This window comes from Xyrauchen texanus, chromosome 8, assembly GCF_025860055.1.
Source record: "Xyrauchen texanus isolate HMW12.3.18 chromosome 8, RBS_HiC_50CHRs, whole genome shotgun sequence".
Classification (NCBI taxonomy): Eukaryota; Metazoa; Chordata; class Actinopteri; order Cypriniformes; family Catostomidae; genus Xyrauchen; species Xyrauchen texanus.
The window spans coordinates 5,494,412-5,514,017 of NC_068283.1; the positions used below are offsets into that span (position 1 = coordinate 5,494,412).

The window sequence follows — 19,606 nt, forward strand, 5'->3', positions numbered from 1 at the left end:
TAAAACGAACCTAATGAGGCAAGAAAATTAGCAACACCAAGGTCATGTGTTCAATTCTCATGTTACACTAGATACATACATAGCCTGAAGAGTCATTTCAGTATTTGACAAAAGAATGAATGATTCAATGTGTAAATGTAGTGACATTATTCTATCAAAAACAGATTTTAAAATAAAAATTGAGGGAAAAGAAATCATATGAAAATAATTAAACTGAAATATATACATTTCTATAAATACTGCAGTAGTATTATGTATGTTATGATTGATAGATTAAAGATGATTAAAGTACAGCTCAACCAAACGGCATGAAACGCGAGCGCTCATTGGCTGTCGTGATGTTCTTCGCGTCTACTCGGTGTTTTACGGCAGCGCGCTGAGGTGAAGCGCAGGTGATGGACAGGTGCAGATATCAGACACACGAGCGGGATGACGCGCTGTACACACGGCTGACAGAACTCACAATTGACTATCAGGTAAAAGTCCTTTTGATCTCTGTATTTAAAGTTGATCAATTAATTTGTAGGCAACATGAAGATGTATCGAAAGAACAGGGAATTCAATTGTAATGCTATATTTTGTGTCACATTCTGACTAAGTGCATGCAAAATGTATGCAGCCTATTTGCTGTATATATATATATATATATATATATATATATATATATATATATATATATATATATATATATATATATATATACACACACACACACAGTTGAAGTCATTAAAAAATGGTTTAACCACTCAACAGGTTTCATATTTGCAAACTATAGTTTTGCAAGTCGTTTAGGTCATATACTTTGTGCATGACACAAGTAATTTTTCCAACAATTGTTTACAGAGAGATTGTTTCACTTTTATTTGACTATATCACAATTAAAGTGGGTCAAAAGTTTACATACACTAAGTTAACTGTGCCTTTATGCAGCTTGGAAAATTCCAGAAAATTATGTCAAGCTTTTAGATATTTAGCCAATTAGCTTCTGAAAGGCTAATTGGAGTCAGTTAGACATGTACATGAGGATGTATTTTAAGACCTAAATTCACACTCAGTGCCACTTTGCTTGAAATCATTGGAAAATCAAAAGAAATCAGCCATCAGAAAAAATAATTGTGGACCTCCTCAAGTCTGGTTCATCCTTGGGAGCAATTTCCAAATGCCTGAAGGTGCCACGTTCATCTGTACAAACAATATTACACAAGTGTAAACAGCATGGGAGCACGCAGCCATCATACTGCTCAGGTAGGAGACACATTCTGTCTCTTAGAGATGAATTTAGTTTGGTGGGAAAAGTGCAAATCAATCCCAGAACAACAGCAAAGGACCTTGTGAAGATGCTGGAGGACACAGGTAGACAAGTATCTATATCCACAGTAAAATGAGTCCTATATCGACATAACCTGAAAGGCTACTCAGCAAGGAAGAAGCCACTGCTCCAAAACAGCCATAAAAAAGCCAGATTACAGTTTGCAAGTGCACATGGGGAAATGTCCTCTGGTCTGATGAAACAAAAATGTAACTTTTTGGCCAAAGTTACCATCATTATTTTTGGGTGCTTTGCTGCAGGAGGGACTGGTGCACTTCACAAAATAGGTGGCATCATGAGGAAGAAAAATTATGTGGATACTCTTTTACACCAGTTCTGTCTGGAGGAATGTGACAAAATTTCCAGCAACTTATTGTGAAAAGCTTGTGGAAGGCAAACAAAGTTAAACAAATTAAAGGCAATGATACCAAACACTAACAAAGTGTATGTAAACTTCTGACCCACTGGGAATGTGATGAAAGAAATAAAATCTGAAATAAATAATTATCTTCTATTATTCTGACATTTCACATTCTTAAAATAAATTAGTGATCCTAACCGACCAAAGACAGGGAATGTTTTCTATAATTAAATACCAGGAATTGTGAAAAACTGAGTTTAAATGTATTTGACTAAGGTGTATGTAAACTTCTGACTATATAAATTCAGATCTTCATATAAATACACTATAAAAAAAAGTCCTAATTTTACAGAAAATAACTAATAAATGAATTATCTGTAATTAAATATGTAGCTCATTATATAAAGGTTTATGTCTATACTAACAATTTAAAAATGTCTTTGTCATTTTAAGGTAAATCTTATTACTTTTATGTTTATGTGTACTTTAATATTGAAACTCTGTAATTCTGGATACAAATTTAGCTAACTTTTTCATTACATCAAACATAATCCATAGCCTTTTTGAAGGAGTACAATGCTCGAGGTTGAGATTTTCAGTCATATATATATATATATATATATATATATATATATATATATATATATATATATATATATATTTATGTGGTTGGTGCTGTTTTTGGCGGCACAAGGAGGACCTACACAATATTAGGCAGGTGGTTTTAATGTTGTGGCTGATTGGTGTGTATATATATATATATTTATATATATTCAGTACTACAGCAATGTGTATTCAAGCTATGTATTATTTTATGTGGAAATCAAACCCTTGTTGCTTATTTTCTTCCCCCTAAAGTTCATTTTGTAATATTTTCTTTGAGAATTTGTGGCTGGAAATTTGAGACATACATTTTACAGATACATCTCTGCATCCACATAAGAACATAGCATCCTCATAGACTGATTACCAGATTCAAATAATAAAAGAGAGAGACAGAGACAGAGAGAGAGAGAGAGAGAGAGAGAGAGAGAGAGAGAGAGAGAGACTAAAATGCAATACAGTGATCATGAAACTGAAAAGTTACGATCTTAGCTTCATAAGGTTAGAGATGTAAAACTCTCAATAAACTCAAAGTTATTTAGAGAATGAAAGTGAGGAGGACTTCCAGTACGAACAGTAGATCAGATAAACCATCTTCAGCCCAACATGATATACAGAAAATAATGCAGAACTCTAATCAGATGTTTCATGCTGATGCTTCCCTAGCCAAACTATACCTATTGAATCTTAAAGGATCCAAACATGATCAAATAATATCCCACAAGATAAACTGAAATTCCAATAGGATTCATTGATTCTTATCTGATTCGTCGAGTCCTATTAGATATCGTGTTTCTATCAGTGTCTTGCTTGCTACTGGTGAGATTGTGGAAATCACACTCCATGAAGGAGTTTTAAAATCACAATAGTCCTTTTGGGAATTATATGAGCATATTCCTGTTCTTACTCTTATGAATGCCGTGGCCAAAACACCACACTGATTCCTGAGTACTTGAACAAACAGGCATGAGTTTGTGTATGAAGGAATTCTCTTGGATATCTGCTAAAGATGTTCAGTTTAGTTGTGCTACAGTTCAGTTTTGTCACAAGAGGAGAGACTGTAGAGCTGTGCAAACCTACAAGAGGTGAATTTAAAAAAGAGATGCATTTTCTTCAGGATATAGTACAAACGTTTCTTTAAAAGAGACATTTGGACACATGATTATCTTAAGGTTAATATATATTGAATCTATTAAATCTATTGAAGTATTAACTTATGGTTTAAAATGGTAAATGTGTGTTAAATGTAATGTTCTCTTTGTTACAGGTTTATAAAGGGGTTCATTAATGACTTACAAGTCATTAACAAATGCATTATAAATCATTAATATGCGGTTTTCACAACAAATAAAAGTGGGACTTTCATGCAACACCTGATGATTTCTTTACCTCACATGTTATAAATGCTTAATAACACTTAATTAACATTAGTAACATATGAAACTTCATACCTTAAAGTGGACACCTCTGAAGCATTTATTAGGGTTCCTCAACATTAGATACCTGTACAATACATACATGTTTAATAAGGTTTGATGGCTATCAGGCTTTACTGTATGATAAATGCTGTGAATGAAGACATGAGAAGTGTTTTTACAGAGGACTTAATTAACTAATAACTCATTAATACATTCATTTATACAAACACAAAATGACTGAAGTGAAATGACATAATCCCTCTTTTTAATCTCACTATAATAGTCTAGTTTTGCTACATTGTGACAAAAGTAATGAATTAGGGCATTCATTACATACATTTTACATATGTTTCTATACATGCTTATAAATTATTTATAATGCATTTGTAAATGACTTATTAATCATTAACAAATACCTTTATTAACCCTTAACAAAGAGAATATTCATGTAAAGTGTTACTGAAAATGATGGTATTGTAAAAATCTCATGTCTCAAGAATCAGTGAGCAGTTTTCGGTGCCGCTTTCGCAGTGCCTGACCATTGTGTAAGGAAAAGTTTGGCATCAGCTTCTTTACATGGAGAGGTGAATTATGCATTCATTCACTCACTCATAGGCAGATCGGTTTCACAGCGGCCGCTCATTCATTAGTCTCACTGTCTCTGATCTTCCTCAGACTGATGCAGTGGACGCATCTGAACCCAGTGTGCATTATGAAGGAGAACAGGTCCATGTGTCAGGTGGAGCAGTTGCCCTGTGCGTGCCTGCTAGACTCGGCCACTGGCTGCCACCGGCAAACCCACACCACTGGTGCCCCGATGAGATACAGAGCCAACGGTGCGGTCGGCGCCTTGTGCAACAGTCTCAACTGCGCGGTCGCCGCCAGACTGGAGGGCTCCGAGCGGGGTCGGAGTGGGTCAGGGAGGGTACTGGTCACTGGAGGGGCTGGATACTTCGGATTCAGGCTGGGTCGAGCTCTGGCCAGCCAAGGCGTCTCGGTTATACTGCTGGATCTCCACAAGCCACCTTGGGATATCCCAGATGGAGCGGTCTTCCATCAGGTAAAGTGAAATTGGAGAGTGCAGAGGCTGAAGTGGGTTGAGGGGCGTCGGGTTGTTGAGGGGCTGCTGGGCAGTCAGGTGTAACAGAAGCTGGAGGCGAGGCAGGTGCAGAGTACACAAGGTGAAGCAGGACAACAGCCTCAAGTTTCAGAGCAAGTTTTTATGACTCAATGCTGACGTGCTCGGATGTAACTGAGAGACCGTTAGGTCAACAGCCAGGTGAAACTGAACGTGAGAAAGCATTGTTTTGGTGATCTGTTGATCTTATGTAAAGCATTTTCGATATGTGTGCATAGACACCAGATATTTATGAACAAATCATAAGGATTAGCTACTCTTTTTATGTCTTTTGAGACTATGGCTACATGAAAGTGATCATTGATTCTTGCACACTAGGAGAAAACCAGACTGATCTCATGGAAAACTGGCGACTGGAGGTTGAATGTTTTGTCTTCTAACGGGTGTATGCTTTCCAAATTTCCAAACTGACCCTAGCAGTGGCCGAAGCTGGAACTACTGTTGGGACGTACTGCACAAGTGAAAGAACTTACTCCTTTGAATGGGTGTAATGTGAAAGGCAAAGCACGTCCAATTTCTGGAAGCATTTGAGTAGTAATTACATTAATTTACTTGTGACCCAAACCCTAAACCTTACCCTACTGAGACCAAAACAGAATAGAATTAGGCACATTAGGTTTGAAAATGGGTGACAAACATTTAGAACAAACACACTGAACAATACGGGCTACAGAAGAGATACCAAGGAATTTTTTAGGAAAATATGGTCTAAATGTCCAGAGGTATTTCAATTGTTTTGGCGAAACATGGAAGCGCAGCATAGTTCTAGCGGGAAGACTAGCAGCTGTACATCATCACATCATTAGCTGGGTAATTCCTAGCCAATCGCATGTAAGCCATTGCTTTATAAGTCTGCTCACAATGTTTCAGTGTGCTAACACGACAACCTCCACCACCCCACCACCACCAGTTGAGCCCTGTCCCGCACGGGGGTAGGCTCCTCGCCCCTGCCTCCTATCTCCGGCAGGACATGAAAGTTCCGGGTACAACTCCCTCGGACCGCCGGACGGGGCCTACGCCAAAGAGAGAGACATTACTTCCTGTTTTACATTTATCAAATAAATGGCATCTTAAACTTCACTCAAGCCTGCGTGTCTTCCCGATAGAAATACTGCTTCTTTCATGTTCTCATAATGAGTGTTTTCCCTTGCCTTTCACTAAATTTTTGTCAACACCGTCAGCTACCAAAATCATTCATACTGTCTTGACGAATATTTATTATACCCTAAATATGAACCAATCAAATTGTACTATTTGATTAAAAATAAATGGAAAATACAAGATGGTTTCAGAGTTACTTTAAGCTTCATCTGTTAAAGAAAATCTGACGGGGCTGACAGCTTACAGTGTTGACCAAAAAACAAAAAGACATTCTTTCCATATGGACATTAAATGCATAAGTCGGATAATGGTGCATACTGGTACAAAAGGTTTTCACAATGGGTGTGATGGAGTTGACGTTGATTGTTCCAAAGAAGAAGAAAAAAGAAAGAAAGTGGAAATCTTGCTATTTTCAAAAGAAATAGCAGGTTAAAATATGGGAAATGTTTTGTCCTAGATGTCAGAAATCTGTGATATGCAGCAGGAGGATGGAAAACCATCATGAATAGAGAGCAGAAGAGACGAGAGTTACAGTAGCTGGACCGATTATCAAAAAACAGGAACACCAGTCAGGAATAATGTGAAGTTTGGTAGTTCTAGACCAAAAAACTCAAACAAAATTACATGTATGGATTTTAATAATGTTGATTAAGAGGAAACGTGTATATAAACATACATATACATACAGTAAATAAACTGTATTTGTATATGAGATAATACATAATATAACCTTTGCATGGATTTTTTTCTTTAATATTAATTTGATTATATTTCTATTTTATACACATCAATGTGATTGAACAGACATTGTTATGATTCTGTATACGCTTGTGTATTACAGAGTGACATCCGGGATTATGATGCCTTGTGTAAGATCTGTGCAGGTGTGGACGTCATATTTCACACTGCTTCATATGGGATGTCCGGTCCTGAACAGGTAACAGAGACAGTTATGTTTCCTTGCAGCCTCATAAAATGCATAATATGAGAACTCTTGTTCTAGAATCTTTTAAAACATGTAATGAAAATGATAAATGAACATGTATAGCATATTGGCTTATAGCATAAATTAATAAAATTCTACTGATCATAGTACCATTGACTTATTTCAGTCATATTTATTATAATATCATTGCCATATAATTCATTAAATCTGTTCATTAAAACTTGATTTCTCTTTAAATTGTGTTTAGGGTTTGTAAAACAGGCTGTATCACTCAATTCATATTTACTTGGTATACTGTAGTATGCATGTCCAGATCTCAATTAGTCTTGTGGGTGATTATTCAATAAGGGGGAACATCAAAAAATCAGTCCAGCTTTATAGGATTTATTGTATTATAGCTTTAAAGGGCTTTTTCTTATAATTGTTCATAAAAATGGAAAGGTTTCATATGTCAGAATTGTTCAAGTTTAGGCTTGTTGTGAATTCCACGCTTTAATAAATGTAATGAATAAATAAATGTAAATGTCATACAATAATGTGCTGTACTGTATTAGGGCAGGCCAGTCATTACTAGTGTCATTACTACCCATTAGTATTGAGCATTTTAACTTGCTTTAACTTAGAAACAATACTTTTCTTGTTATTTTTAGACATTTTAAGTTAAGAAAGTGATAAATGTCATTACCACACAACATCAACTTCACACCACATTTGACCAAATTACACAATCCACCATGAACAAATCTTTCTGATGTATCATCCATATGCACAACACATTCTGCTGATCGTGTATGGAAACAAACGCACTAACAGACATTTTGAGGGGCAGGAGCTCTAAACCTTTTTGAGGGGTAGTCGCTTCAAAATGATCAGTTGACTTGGGGGTGGTGGTTTGTGAGGGGTTGGGGTGGATTGCTTGAGGGGGTGTACAATCTCTGTCAGACTGGGTGAGTACAATCTTGCCCAAAATTCTGGCTATAGTAAAAGTAAAGTTATGACATCTCTTATACTTATAGATCAGGTGGGGTTCATTCGGGGCCACAGCTCTACTGCTCACTTAAGGCAGGTGCACACTGTACGATTTTGGCCACGATTCTGTCGTCTGAGACAAATTTAGGGAATCCTAAAAAATTTCTCTCGTCGCAGAGCAAAATCGGCAATCTTGCAACGTTCAGTGTGACATGTTCACAGATGGCCGATTAATAGCCTTTGTGATGATCTTCAGACTCTGACGTAATTTGGGCAGTGTCATAAATTTAGCATCGCAGCCGTATAGTGTGACTGCTGTTACGACGGCCAAATGAGATATTCTGCTACTCTCTCGCACCATAATTCTGTTGGAAAGAAACCTGCTCTGTGTTTGCACCATAGCAGCATTTGTGTCCAGTTATCACTCTGTTTTTTCTTCTTTTCATTTCATATAAAAAGTTTTAATAAATAAATAAGCAGAAAATACTGCGATAAAAGTGTAACACGTCAGCAATATGAAGGCATTATTCTCTGAATTAAATACAGATCTTACAAAACGAAAATAAATAATTGCATTTACAACATTATTTTAATTACTATTTTACTTTTAATAAATTTATTTAAACGTCTGTAAACTTCTTTAGTTAAGATTCACACCACTCCAATTTTATTAATAAAGAAATAAATACAAATAAAATAGAAAGATTGAACATTTTATACTGGTAAGTATTTGTGGGATGTTTTAATCCAAATCAGCAAATTCAGTTGATACAATTATAGAAATCTATGTCATGTTTGATTATTCAATTCTGTAATCTATGCATCGAAGTTTGAACATAATATTGATGCATTTTACACCCCTACATACTATTATTAAGTGTAAAACAAATATATATATTTTTACATGGACAGGGGCTCAAGACCTTAAACCCCTTCTGCACATGCTTGATTGCTGTCATTACCTATTGAAGTGAAAACAATGTAATGCTGATCATGTATTTTGTTTTTCTACAGCTAAGGAGGAGGCAGATTGAATCGGTCAATGTTGGCGGCACAAACAATGTCATAAACGGTGAGCTGTCACCATTTGTATTTTAAAGCAAAGTATTTTTACCTAATAATAATCTAATAATAATAATATACTAACTTACCATTATTATCAGGCTGGTTATTCAAGAGTAGTGTGTGAAGTATCTCATACTGGCAGTTGCAGTCTGTGAGGAAAATTTCTGGGGATGTAAATATGTAAATCAGCATTGAAATATCAAAATAATTAAAGATTGCAGTGGGTTGGTGATCTCCTCTCCCTGATACCTTAAAATAAATATTTGTTACTACTGATGTGTAACAATCTTTTTGATCACCAACCCAACACTTCTCAATTCAGTAAATTAATGGAAACTATCACGCAGTGCCATCTACAGACTATGATCAAATATTTATAAATGAATGGAGGGCACCATTCCATGTATAGTAACATCTACTTACATATTACAGTATGTGTAGAGGAACTCAATGCTGCACTGCTTCATTTAATTGAATTTATATATGATGTTAGATATGTTAGATCATCCAATAACGTTTTTTTCATAGATATTCGATTGATTGGTTTGAATGGTTACCTCTAAAAAGGATTGGTTATACATTTGGAAGGAGGCAAATATAATTTTTGCTTCCATCTTTCATTATTCACCCCATTTTGGACAGAAGCAGAGGACATTGCATCATTTAAATATACATTTTTATTGGTCAGTTTACTAATGAAATGAGAGGAGGATTCATGCGTCAGCATTCTCTGGCATTCATAGATTCATACACTCCCTTAGACCTCTGCGCATGAAATTATAGCATGTCATTAGCTTAGCAACATGTTAATGGAAAACTCTATTGGAATCAATTGGGAGGGAGTCGAATCTCCCTTGCGCTTCATATGAGGAGTGCTATTTGTATGATTCAGTTGCGGTAGAGTGTTACAAATTAGTCATTTATGATGCTGTCTTAAGCCCACAACATACTTTGGTTTTGGCGCAAAAGCTTGGCGTGTGCGTACAGTGGAATGCTCCAGCCTTTCAAAATATACTCCATTTGACTGTGCACACATACACAGGCATTTTACGCATAAACACTATGACAACCATTAGATTCAGTACTATTTCTCTGCATCTTTACCACTGAGCTACCAGGCTCCCATAAAGATGCCTTTATAGTCTTTAAGACTTGAGTTATACAAATGCAGGTATCTCATGATCTCCACACACAAGTGTTCTTGATGTATGCACATCAATTTTTGTTGTTTCCACCCTTGTCTCACTTTGTCCCGCCTTTGGCTCACTGTTGTTCGCTTGCATTGACATTGTCTTCTTGCACTTCTTTGTGAAAGCAACAGCCCATCAGTCATTGTTCACCTTGTGGACCCACTAGCTAGTGCAAATTATTATACTTAAGTATACTTTGGGCTTAAAAGGGTAGCTGTTCATGTAAGCAATATGCAGCAAGGCAGCTCGGTAGGTTTTGGATCAGAGTCCATGTGTCTGAGTTTAGACCAGTAAGCTTTTGGTTTGTGTGTTTTAGTCTGTACAGAGCAAGGTATCTCCAGACTGATCTATACCAGCACAGTGAATGTGGCATTTGCAGGCCGGCCCATTGAGGACGGAGATGAAGATTCAGTTCCCTGTGTGCCACTGGACATGGTGAGATGCACATTGAGTATGTTTTGATTTTGCATTCAGCCTATCTCTGAAGCATTGTACATTCAGATTTTGGTACATCAAACGATTTTTATTAAGATGCATTCACATAGGACTCATTCTGCATTAAGCCTATTTATTCCTGCCCAATTTTTAGTCTGCTGTTATGTGTTGAGCACAGTTAAAGGCGCTGTTAACAATTTGAGCCATTCTGGAACTTCCACGAGACTAAGCCATTCGAATTAGACCTGCCCCCTCTTTCCAAAACAAGCCCTCCAAAGATAGCGTTGAGACTGTCACCTAACAGTAGAGCAGCAGTGTGTCTTCTTATGATTGTCAAAAACACCAGTAACAAAATAGAACCCTATTTTCCCAGTTGCCTTGCCTTTGGCCATTGAGGCCCCTCTGCTATCTTCCACAGAGGCCCCTCAGTTCCTTGCTCTGGTAGTCCTGGAGGTAGTTGTGACAGAGGTCCCTCCGATCCCTGCTCTGTTGTAAACCTGAGTCACCAGTTGCCTTGCCCTTGCCTGGGTCCCCAGTTGCCTTATCCTCGCCTGAGTCCCTAGTTGCCTTATCCTAGCTAGAGTTGCCTTATCCTCGCCTGAGTCCCTAGTTGCCTTATCCTAGCTAGACTTGCCTTATCCTCGCCTGAGTCCCTAGTTGCCTTATCCTAGCTAGACTTGCCTTATCCTCGCCTGACTCCCTAGTTGCCTTACCCTAGTTAGAGTTGCCTTATCCTCGCCTGAGTCCCTAGTTGCCTTATCCTAGCTAGAGTTGCCTTATCCTCGCCTGACTCCCTAGTTGCCTTACCCTAGTTAGAGTTGCCTTATTCTCGCCTGTGTCCCTAGTTGCCTTATCCTAGCTAGACTTGCCTTATCCTTGCCTGAGTCCCTAGTTGTCTTATCCTAGCTAGAGTTGCCTTATCCTCACCTGAGTTCCTAGTTGCCTTATCCTCACCAGAGTCCCTAGTTGCCTTATCCTAGCTAGAGTTGCTTTATCTTCCCCAGTCGCCTTGCCCTCACCAGAGTTCCCAGTTATCTCACTCTTGCCGGAGTCCCCTGGCCATCTGCCGCCTCCAGATCCCCCGGTGGTCTCCCACTACAGGTCCTAGAGCCTACACCTTGCCTGCCCTCCCCCTCTTTAAATTTGCCTTTGTTTGGGGGGGGGGGGGTCCATAACATATATGGGACTTCTCTAGCGGCAAGTAAGGGGCACTAGGTTATGTTACACTTTTATTCAAAATATAGTTTTAGGGTTCTTGTGTTGTCTCTATTCCTGGTTCCTTCCCTGATTGCTTTCTATCTGTCTTGTGAACCTTGTTGGTTCTTTTCCTTGTATGGCTGAGTGTTCTCATTTCTTGTTATTTAGCTTTTTAGTTTCTTGTGTTTTGTTTATATTTCAAATACAGCTGCTCTTAGATCTTAAAATCTTCACGTCTTACGACCCCATCTTTACATGTACACATCAGCTTTAATCATCAAAAATCTGATCTCTGTTACAATACTGAGTGTTTTGATCATAGGCATCAGATGTGAATGACTTTCACTAAGGATTAATGTGTCTTGCTGGAGAAAACTAAACCTTTTCTCCTTTGTGCTCCAGTTCACTGTGCTGTAGAACCACAGATTGCAGTTAAGGAAGGTTAATGGATTCAAGTTAGTTCACCCGACACCTCGCTCGCGTGAGGGCTACACAAGTCACCAGCTTTTGTCAACCTTCATACATGAATACATAGCATTTGATGAATCATACAACATTACAGATTAAAAAAAATCACAATTAATTGCATATTTAAACATTTGCTTTAAAAAAATTACATTGAAATTCAAAGACAATGACATACATTTTTCAGAAAATTAAAGTGTTGAAAAGGCAATTCAAAAAGCAAAAAGAGGCTTTAGAAGTCAATATTGTTTGTTGTATTTCCATATCATTGGCATAGAGTTCACAGCTATCCATTTTACAATCCACTTAGTCAATCTATCAGAGGTAGACTCCATTCACACAGAACGTTCTCTTGTATTCTGTCTGTGCTTTTTTTAATTGTTGGTCTATGTAAAACATGCTCTAGAGTGTTGCATCAGTCGTATTTAGGATGACGTGTCAAGTTAAAAACAGTTTAAAAATGCATCTAAAGATCCGGATCTTTGTTCCATTCTATTGCATTCTTTCAGTTTTTAACATAAAAAAATTTGAAAACACGCTTTGCATTTAGGTAGTACTTAAAAGGTTAATTGCTCCGATAGTAGGACAATTCTTTATTTACGTACAAGGCATAATTAAAAGCTTCAATGCGTTTTTGAATGTTATTGTTTTGTATTTTTTGGACATACTATATTGTCTGTGCACAAATTTTAAGAATTGATATCCAATAACGGAATCTAACTTTCGTAAAGTTTTCAGATGATTGTCAGGTCTTTTTGTTTATTGAAAGAATCATTATTTTGTTTTGTCCCAGCACATAGACCATTACTCCAGGACTAAAGCTATTGCCGACCGCATGGTGCTCGCTGCCAACGGACGATCAATGAAAGGTAAGGAAATGGAAACTTGCTGATCACTGAAGTCAATCCTGTTATTGCGTACAAGCGTACAATTTTGTACAAGTGCAAATATTATCATATAACATACATATATCATGTGTGATTAAATGCATGAATGTGTCCAGTGTTGCTGCAGTACTTAGGTAACGGCTACTATGGTAATGACCACAGCCTGCAACTCAACCTAAGCAGACCTACTGACACCATTTTAAATTTAGACCCAACCTTAACAATAAAGCCAAGCACTGTGTGTGTGTGTGTTTGAGAGAGGGAGAGAGAGAGAGTGGGTGTGCTCTGTGCTAATAATTGTTCACCTCCACACAGAACACATAGTGACAAACACTTGTGTCTGTGTTCTTCTGTCAGCAAATAATACTATTTCAATTAGTCTGAGAGCATTTCAATTTTTATTTTACTTGTTTGTTTGGTGAACAATTACTAATTTCTTAAATAGACAGATATAAGGGCCAGGCCAATTTATCTGCCAATATTTGGTAAGTGGTAAATGGTCTGCACTTATATAGCGCCTATTTAAGCCTTAACGGTATTCAAAGCACTTTACACTGCGTCTCATTCACCCATTCACACACCAATGGTGGCAGAGCTGCTATGTAAGGTGCTAGCCTGCCATTGGGAGCAACTTGGGGTTCAGTGTCTTGCCCAAGGACACTTCAGCATGTGGAGTCGTGTGGGCCAGGATTCGAACCACATTAGTGACCGACCCACTCTACCAACTGAACCACAGCCGCCCCATATATTTGTTGTTATTAGCCCGGCCGATAATAAGTATAGCTCTATGTGAGGAACATAGTGGAACTGAAGGTTTGAATTGCTCAAGGTAGTCACATCTCATTCCAAAATATACATCCAAACATTTACACGTCACAATCAGACATAAGGCATGCCAGCTCCAACATGTCAAAGCTGATGTAACGCGTCATCGAGAGATGCTGTTTAAAATTTAGCCTAAAAGTTGAATACGAAATTAGAGTAACATTTCAAATATGGACAAAAGGTGAGGTTTTAAGTGTGCAGACATAAAAATCGCCCAAGAGAAACTTTGTCATGAGAGTGTGTTCGACATACAGTAAGAGTATAGACAATGAGAGTACTATGGATAGCTCAGATTTCATTTCATTTATTGTTTATTTTTACAGGGACAATGCACAATTAAAAGTAATTGCACCAGAATTAGCTAATAGCTAGTTTACATCTGCTGTCCCTGGGCAGGTAAACAAATAAAATAACATACATTACATATACCCCACATAAAACATCACAATACATACATGTACAGACTATAAAATTTAAAACCAGAATATAAAACAGATACAGGTGAAACTCGAAAAATTAGAATATCGTGCAAAAGTTCATTAATTTCAGTAATTCAACTTAAAAGGTGAAACTAATATATTATATAGACTCATTACAAGCAAAGTAAGATATTTCAAGCCTTTATTTGATATAATTTTGATGATTATGGCTTACAGCTTATGAAAACCCCAAATTCAGAATCTCAGAAAATTAGAATATATTATGAAATCAATAAAAAAAAAGGATTTTAAATACAGAAATGTCGGCCCTCTGAAAAGTATAATCATGCATATGTACTCAGTACTTGGTTTGGGCCCCTTTTGCATTAATTACTGCCTCAATGCGGCATGGCATGGATGCTATCAGCCTGTGGCACTGCTGAGGTGTTATGGAAGACCAAGATGCTTCAATAGCGGCCTTCAGCTCTTCTGCATTGTTTAGTCTCATGTCTCTCATCTTTCTCTTAGCAATGCCCCATAGATTCTCTATGGGGTTCAGATCAAGCGAGTTTGCTGGCCAATCAAGCACAGTAATACCATGGTCATTGAACCAGGTTTTGGTACTTTTGGCAGTGTGGGCAGGTGCCAAGTCCTGCTGGAAAATGAAGTCAGCATCTCCATAAAGCTTGTCTGCTGAAGGAAGCATGAAGTGCTCTAAAATGTCCCGGTAGACGGCTGCGTTGACTCTGGACTTAATAAAGCACAGTGGACCAACACCAGCCGATGACATGGCTCCCCAAACCAACACAGACTGTGGAAACTTCACACTGGACTTCAAGCATCTTGGATTGTGTGCCTCTCCATTCTTCCTCCAGACTCTGGGACCTTGGTTTCCAAATGAGATGTAAAATTTGCTCTCATCAGAAAAGAGGACTTTGGACCACTGAGCAACAGACCAGTTCTTTTTTTCTTTAGCCCAGGTAAGACGTTTGACATTTGAAGCCCATGTCCAGGACCCGTCTGTGTGTGGTGGCTCTTGATGCAGTAACTCCAGCCTCAGTCCACTCCTTGTGAAGCTTCCCCACACATTTGAATGGCCTTTTCCTGACAATCCTCTCCAGGCTACGGTCATCCCTGCTGCTTGTGCACCTTTTTCTTCCACACTTTTCCCTTCCACTTAACTTTCTATTAATGTGCTTTGATACAGCACTTTGAGAACATCCAACTTCTTTTGCAATTACCTTTTGAGGCTTTCCCTCCTTGTGGAGGGTGTCAATGATGGTTTTCTGCACAACTGTCAGGTCAGCAGTCTTCCCCATGATTGTGAATTCAACTGAACCAGACTGAGAGACCATTTAAAGGCTCAGGAACCCTTTGCAGGTGTTTAGCTGATTAGAGTGTGACACTTTGAGCCTACAATACTGAACCTTTTCACAATATTCTAATTTTCTGAGATTCTGAATTTGGGGTTTTCATAAGCTGTAAGCCATAATCATCAAAATTATATCAAATAAAGGCTTGAAATATCTTACTTTGCTTGTAATGAGTCTATATAATATATTAGTTTCACCTTTTAAGTTGAATTACTGAAATTAATGAACTTTTGCACGATATTCTAATTTTTCGAGTTTCACCTGTAATGTACAACACAGTCATTAGTGGTTGCAGATCTGTTGTGATAGTAGCCAGTACTTAAGCTTATTTTGAAAAATTAAGAAGCTATTGAGGCTTCGAATGTTTGTAGGTAGGGAATTCCACAACCCCACTACTCTAACTGAAAAAGCTTTTTGCCCAAATGCTGTTTTTCTGTACTGTGGTACCAAATCTCCCCTGGCAGATGCTCTAGTCCTACCTGCACTTCCATTATGGGTCACGCATCCCTGAAGAGGGGGTGGAGCAAGATTATGAATAATTTTGTACATCAGGCACACATCAGTATAAAATACAAAATTATTAATATTTAAAAAATGTAACCTTTTCAAAATAGTACAATGATGGTAGTCCCTTGGTTTTTTATCTAACACTTTCATGACTTGTTTATGAAGGGAGTACACAGGCTTAAGTGTAGTTGCATCTGCTTGTGACCAAGTTGTTATGCAATACGACAAGTGAGGTAGAATCAGAGTATGTACTAAAAGAAGTGCAGCTGATTCAGAGAGCTGGTGCCTGATGCTTTTAAAATTATTCAAATTAAATTTAACATTATTTATAACCCTTTTTACTTGCTTTTTAAAAGACAGGTGTTGGTCTATTATTATTCCTAAATATTCAACATGCGTCACAAATTTGATTGCTTCACCATTAAATATGATATCTGGATTCACAGAGTTTTGTTTTAGTGCAGTGAAATACGTGCATACAGTTTTACTTACATTTAGAGACAAACAAGACTCATTCAACCAATTTGACACTTTCACCATTGCAGATGACAGTTTGTTTGCAACTAGTTCTTTAGTTCTTGCATGAGTAAAAAGCACAGTATCATCCGCATACATTATAACATCTATACCTGGACATACTTGAGGCAGATCATTAATATAAATACTAAATAAAATCGGTCCTAAAATTGACCCCTGAGGAACCCCCGTAGGACAGCTAGCAAATGAAGAGCATTTATCAGCCATTCTTGTGCATTGACTTCTATTACTGAGGTATGATTTCATCCACATCAAGGCAGCATCTGATAAATTAAAATTCTGAGGTTTTGACATTAAACAGTTATGATTCACTGTATCAAATGCCTTTGCTAAATCTAGAAACACAGCTCCAACAACACCACCTTTGTCAAGTTGACTTCTAATTTGTTCGACAAAATAACAATTAGCAGTTTCAGTAGAATATTTGTTTCGAAACCCAAATTGCATTTGGTGTAGATTTACTTCACTTTCGTTTAAATAAGAAACTAATTGATCACAAACTACTCTTTCTGCAATTTTTGATGCTATTGGAAGGATACTTATGGGTCTATAATTTGATGGAAGAGTCCTATCACCTGCTTTAAAAATAGGTGTCACTACTGCCACTTTCCAGCAATTTAGAAAATAGGAATTTGTAATTGACAGATTTGTCAAGTGTGTTAGAGGTTTGCAAAGAATTGATTTATAAGTTTTAAAAAATCGTGCATCAGTATCATAAACATCTTTAGACTTAGATCCTTTTAAATTATCAATTATTTTCAATACAGTAGATTCTGAAACATTTTCAATAGTGAAGACAGGCGTTTCATTGTTTATGGGTTCTATTACTCCAAATCTCGCACCAAATTTCCTAGCCAGACACTGTACAGAGTTCAAGAAGAAGGAATTAAAAATTGTAGCTATTTTTTCTTTATCTTCTATTAATTTCGATTGGTCCTGTATTATCCAATTTTGAACTGATTTATTCTCCTTCTTTGTAATTTTATCAATACTTTTCCAAATTAATTTACAATTTCCTTAAGTCAAGTCAAGTCAAGTCAATTTTATTTGTATAGCGCCTTTCACAACACACATCGTTTCAAAGCAGCTTTACAGAATATTAGCATTAACAGACGATAAGAACTGTAATGTCTATAAAGTCGATTAATCATCATTGTGTAATTTAGATAAAATACGAATTTTAATAGTGTTTATAAATAACTAAATTATAATTGTATTAATAACCCCAGTGAGCAAGCTGTAGGCGACTGTGGCAAGGAACACAAAACTCCATAAGATGTAGATTAATGGAGAAAAATAACCTTGGGAGAAACCAGACTCACTGTGGGGGCCAGTTCCCCTCTGGCTAACATTATGAATGTAATGTAAATATTAATTATGTATAGGTAAAATCATGGTTTAAAATTATTAAACTAAGTGATAAGGGTCATTGATTAAACATAGATTGTGTTTGAACTGTAAGATTAATGACCAAAGTCTTTGAAGTCCATCTTGATTAATTGCAGAAGTTCACATAGATGCAATTGTCCTTGTTAATTGGCTGATGAAGGCTTTTGTTGGCAATTGTTAGTCTATGCATTTCATTTCAGGATCGTAGTCCATAAATAGACCGAGGTGATGCAGGTTGGAGTTGGCATAATTTCATCCTCTGAAGTCCGTCATAATAGATTGAAGTGATGTTTGGCTGGCACGGCTGCATTTAGTCATCATCATTCTGCGACATGTAGCAGTGGAGTCCAACATGAAGCAGGAATGGTGCTGGATCCAGCCGGTTCTGGTGACCTCAGGATAGGAGTCCCGAGGTTGAGACAGGGAAACAAATAAAAAGATGTAAGCGTAGATGCCATTCAATTTATTGCAGAGTAAGAGATCATGCTCAATGTTTCTGGTTTCTGGTTCCGGCAGACCCAACTAAAGCAGCCTAATTGTGGGATAAATTAGGTGTATGCCTGGCTAAATAGATGAGTCTTTAGTCTAGACTTAAACTGAGAGAGTGTGTCTGCATCTCGAACAGTGTTTGGGAGACTATTCCATAGTTTAGGAGCCAAATATGAAAAGGATCTTCCTAATTTAGTGGATTTTGATATTCTAGGAACTATTAATAGGCCAGAATTTTGCGATCTTAATGAACGTGTTGGAATATAGCGTGTTAGAAGATCACTTAAGTACTGCGGAGCTAGACCATTCAAAGCTTTGTATGTAGTTAACAGAATTTTAAAATCAATACGAATTTAACAGGTAGCCAATGTAGCGATGATAAAATGGGGCTAATATGATCATATTTCTTGGTTCTCGTCAGCACTCTGGCTGCTGCATTTTGAACCAATTGAAGTTTATTTATTGATCTTGCTGGACATCCTCCCAGTAATGCATTACAATAATCTAGTCTTGAGGTCATGAACGCATGAATTAGTTTTTAGGCATCAGCAACCGAGAGCATATGCCTTAATTTAGCAATATTTCTTAGGTGGAAGAATGCTGTTCTACAAACATTTGTAATTTGATTTTCAAAGGACAGATTGGTATCAAATATAACACCTAAGTTCTTTGCTGTTGAAGATGATGTAACAGTATATCCATCTAGAGTCAAATTATATTTTAGTGGCTTATTTTTAGAGTTTTTTGGTCCAATAATTAGAACCTCTGTTTTGTCAGAATTGAGTAGAAGGAAATTTCTGGCCATCCAATCTTTTATTTCATTGATACACTCTGCTAATTTTGAGAATTGTGAAATCTCATCAGGTTTTGAAGAAATATAAAGTTGTGTATCGTCAGCATAGCAGTGGAAACTTATTCCACGATTCCTGATAATATCTCCCAGGGAAGCATATACATGGAGAAAAGCAGAGGCCCTAAAACTG

The 19,606-nt window shown here is 37.3% G+C and overlaps 1 protein-coding gene across 1 annotated transcript in view; it reads left to right on the top strand.

Moving 5' to 3' along the window:
• Window positions 1-396: 396 nt before the first annotated feature.
• LOC127647546 (putative short-chain dehydrogenase/reductase family 42E member 2) overlaps window positions 397-19,606 on the top strand; it is a 38,726-nt gene continuing 19,516 nt past the window's right edge. The window contains exons 1-6 of the mRNA XM_052131840.1: window positions 397-476; window positions 4,367-4,751; window positions 6,772-6,867; window positions 8,860-8,917; window positions 10,417-10,535; window positions 12,991-13,066. Of these exons, the coding sequence (XP_051987800.1) occupies window positions 4,371-4,751; window positions 6,772-6,867; window positions 8,860-8,917; window positions 10,417-10,535; window positions 12,991-13,066 (730 nt within the window). The 5' untranslated portion in view covers window positions 397-476; window positions 4,367-4,370. The remainder of the gene's footprint in view (window positions 477-4,366; window positions 4,752-6,771; window positions 6,868-8,859; window positions 8,918-10,416; window positions 10,536-12,990; window positions 13,067-19,606) is intronic.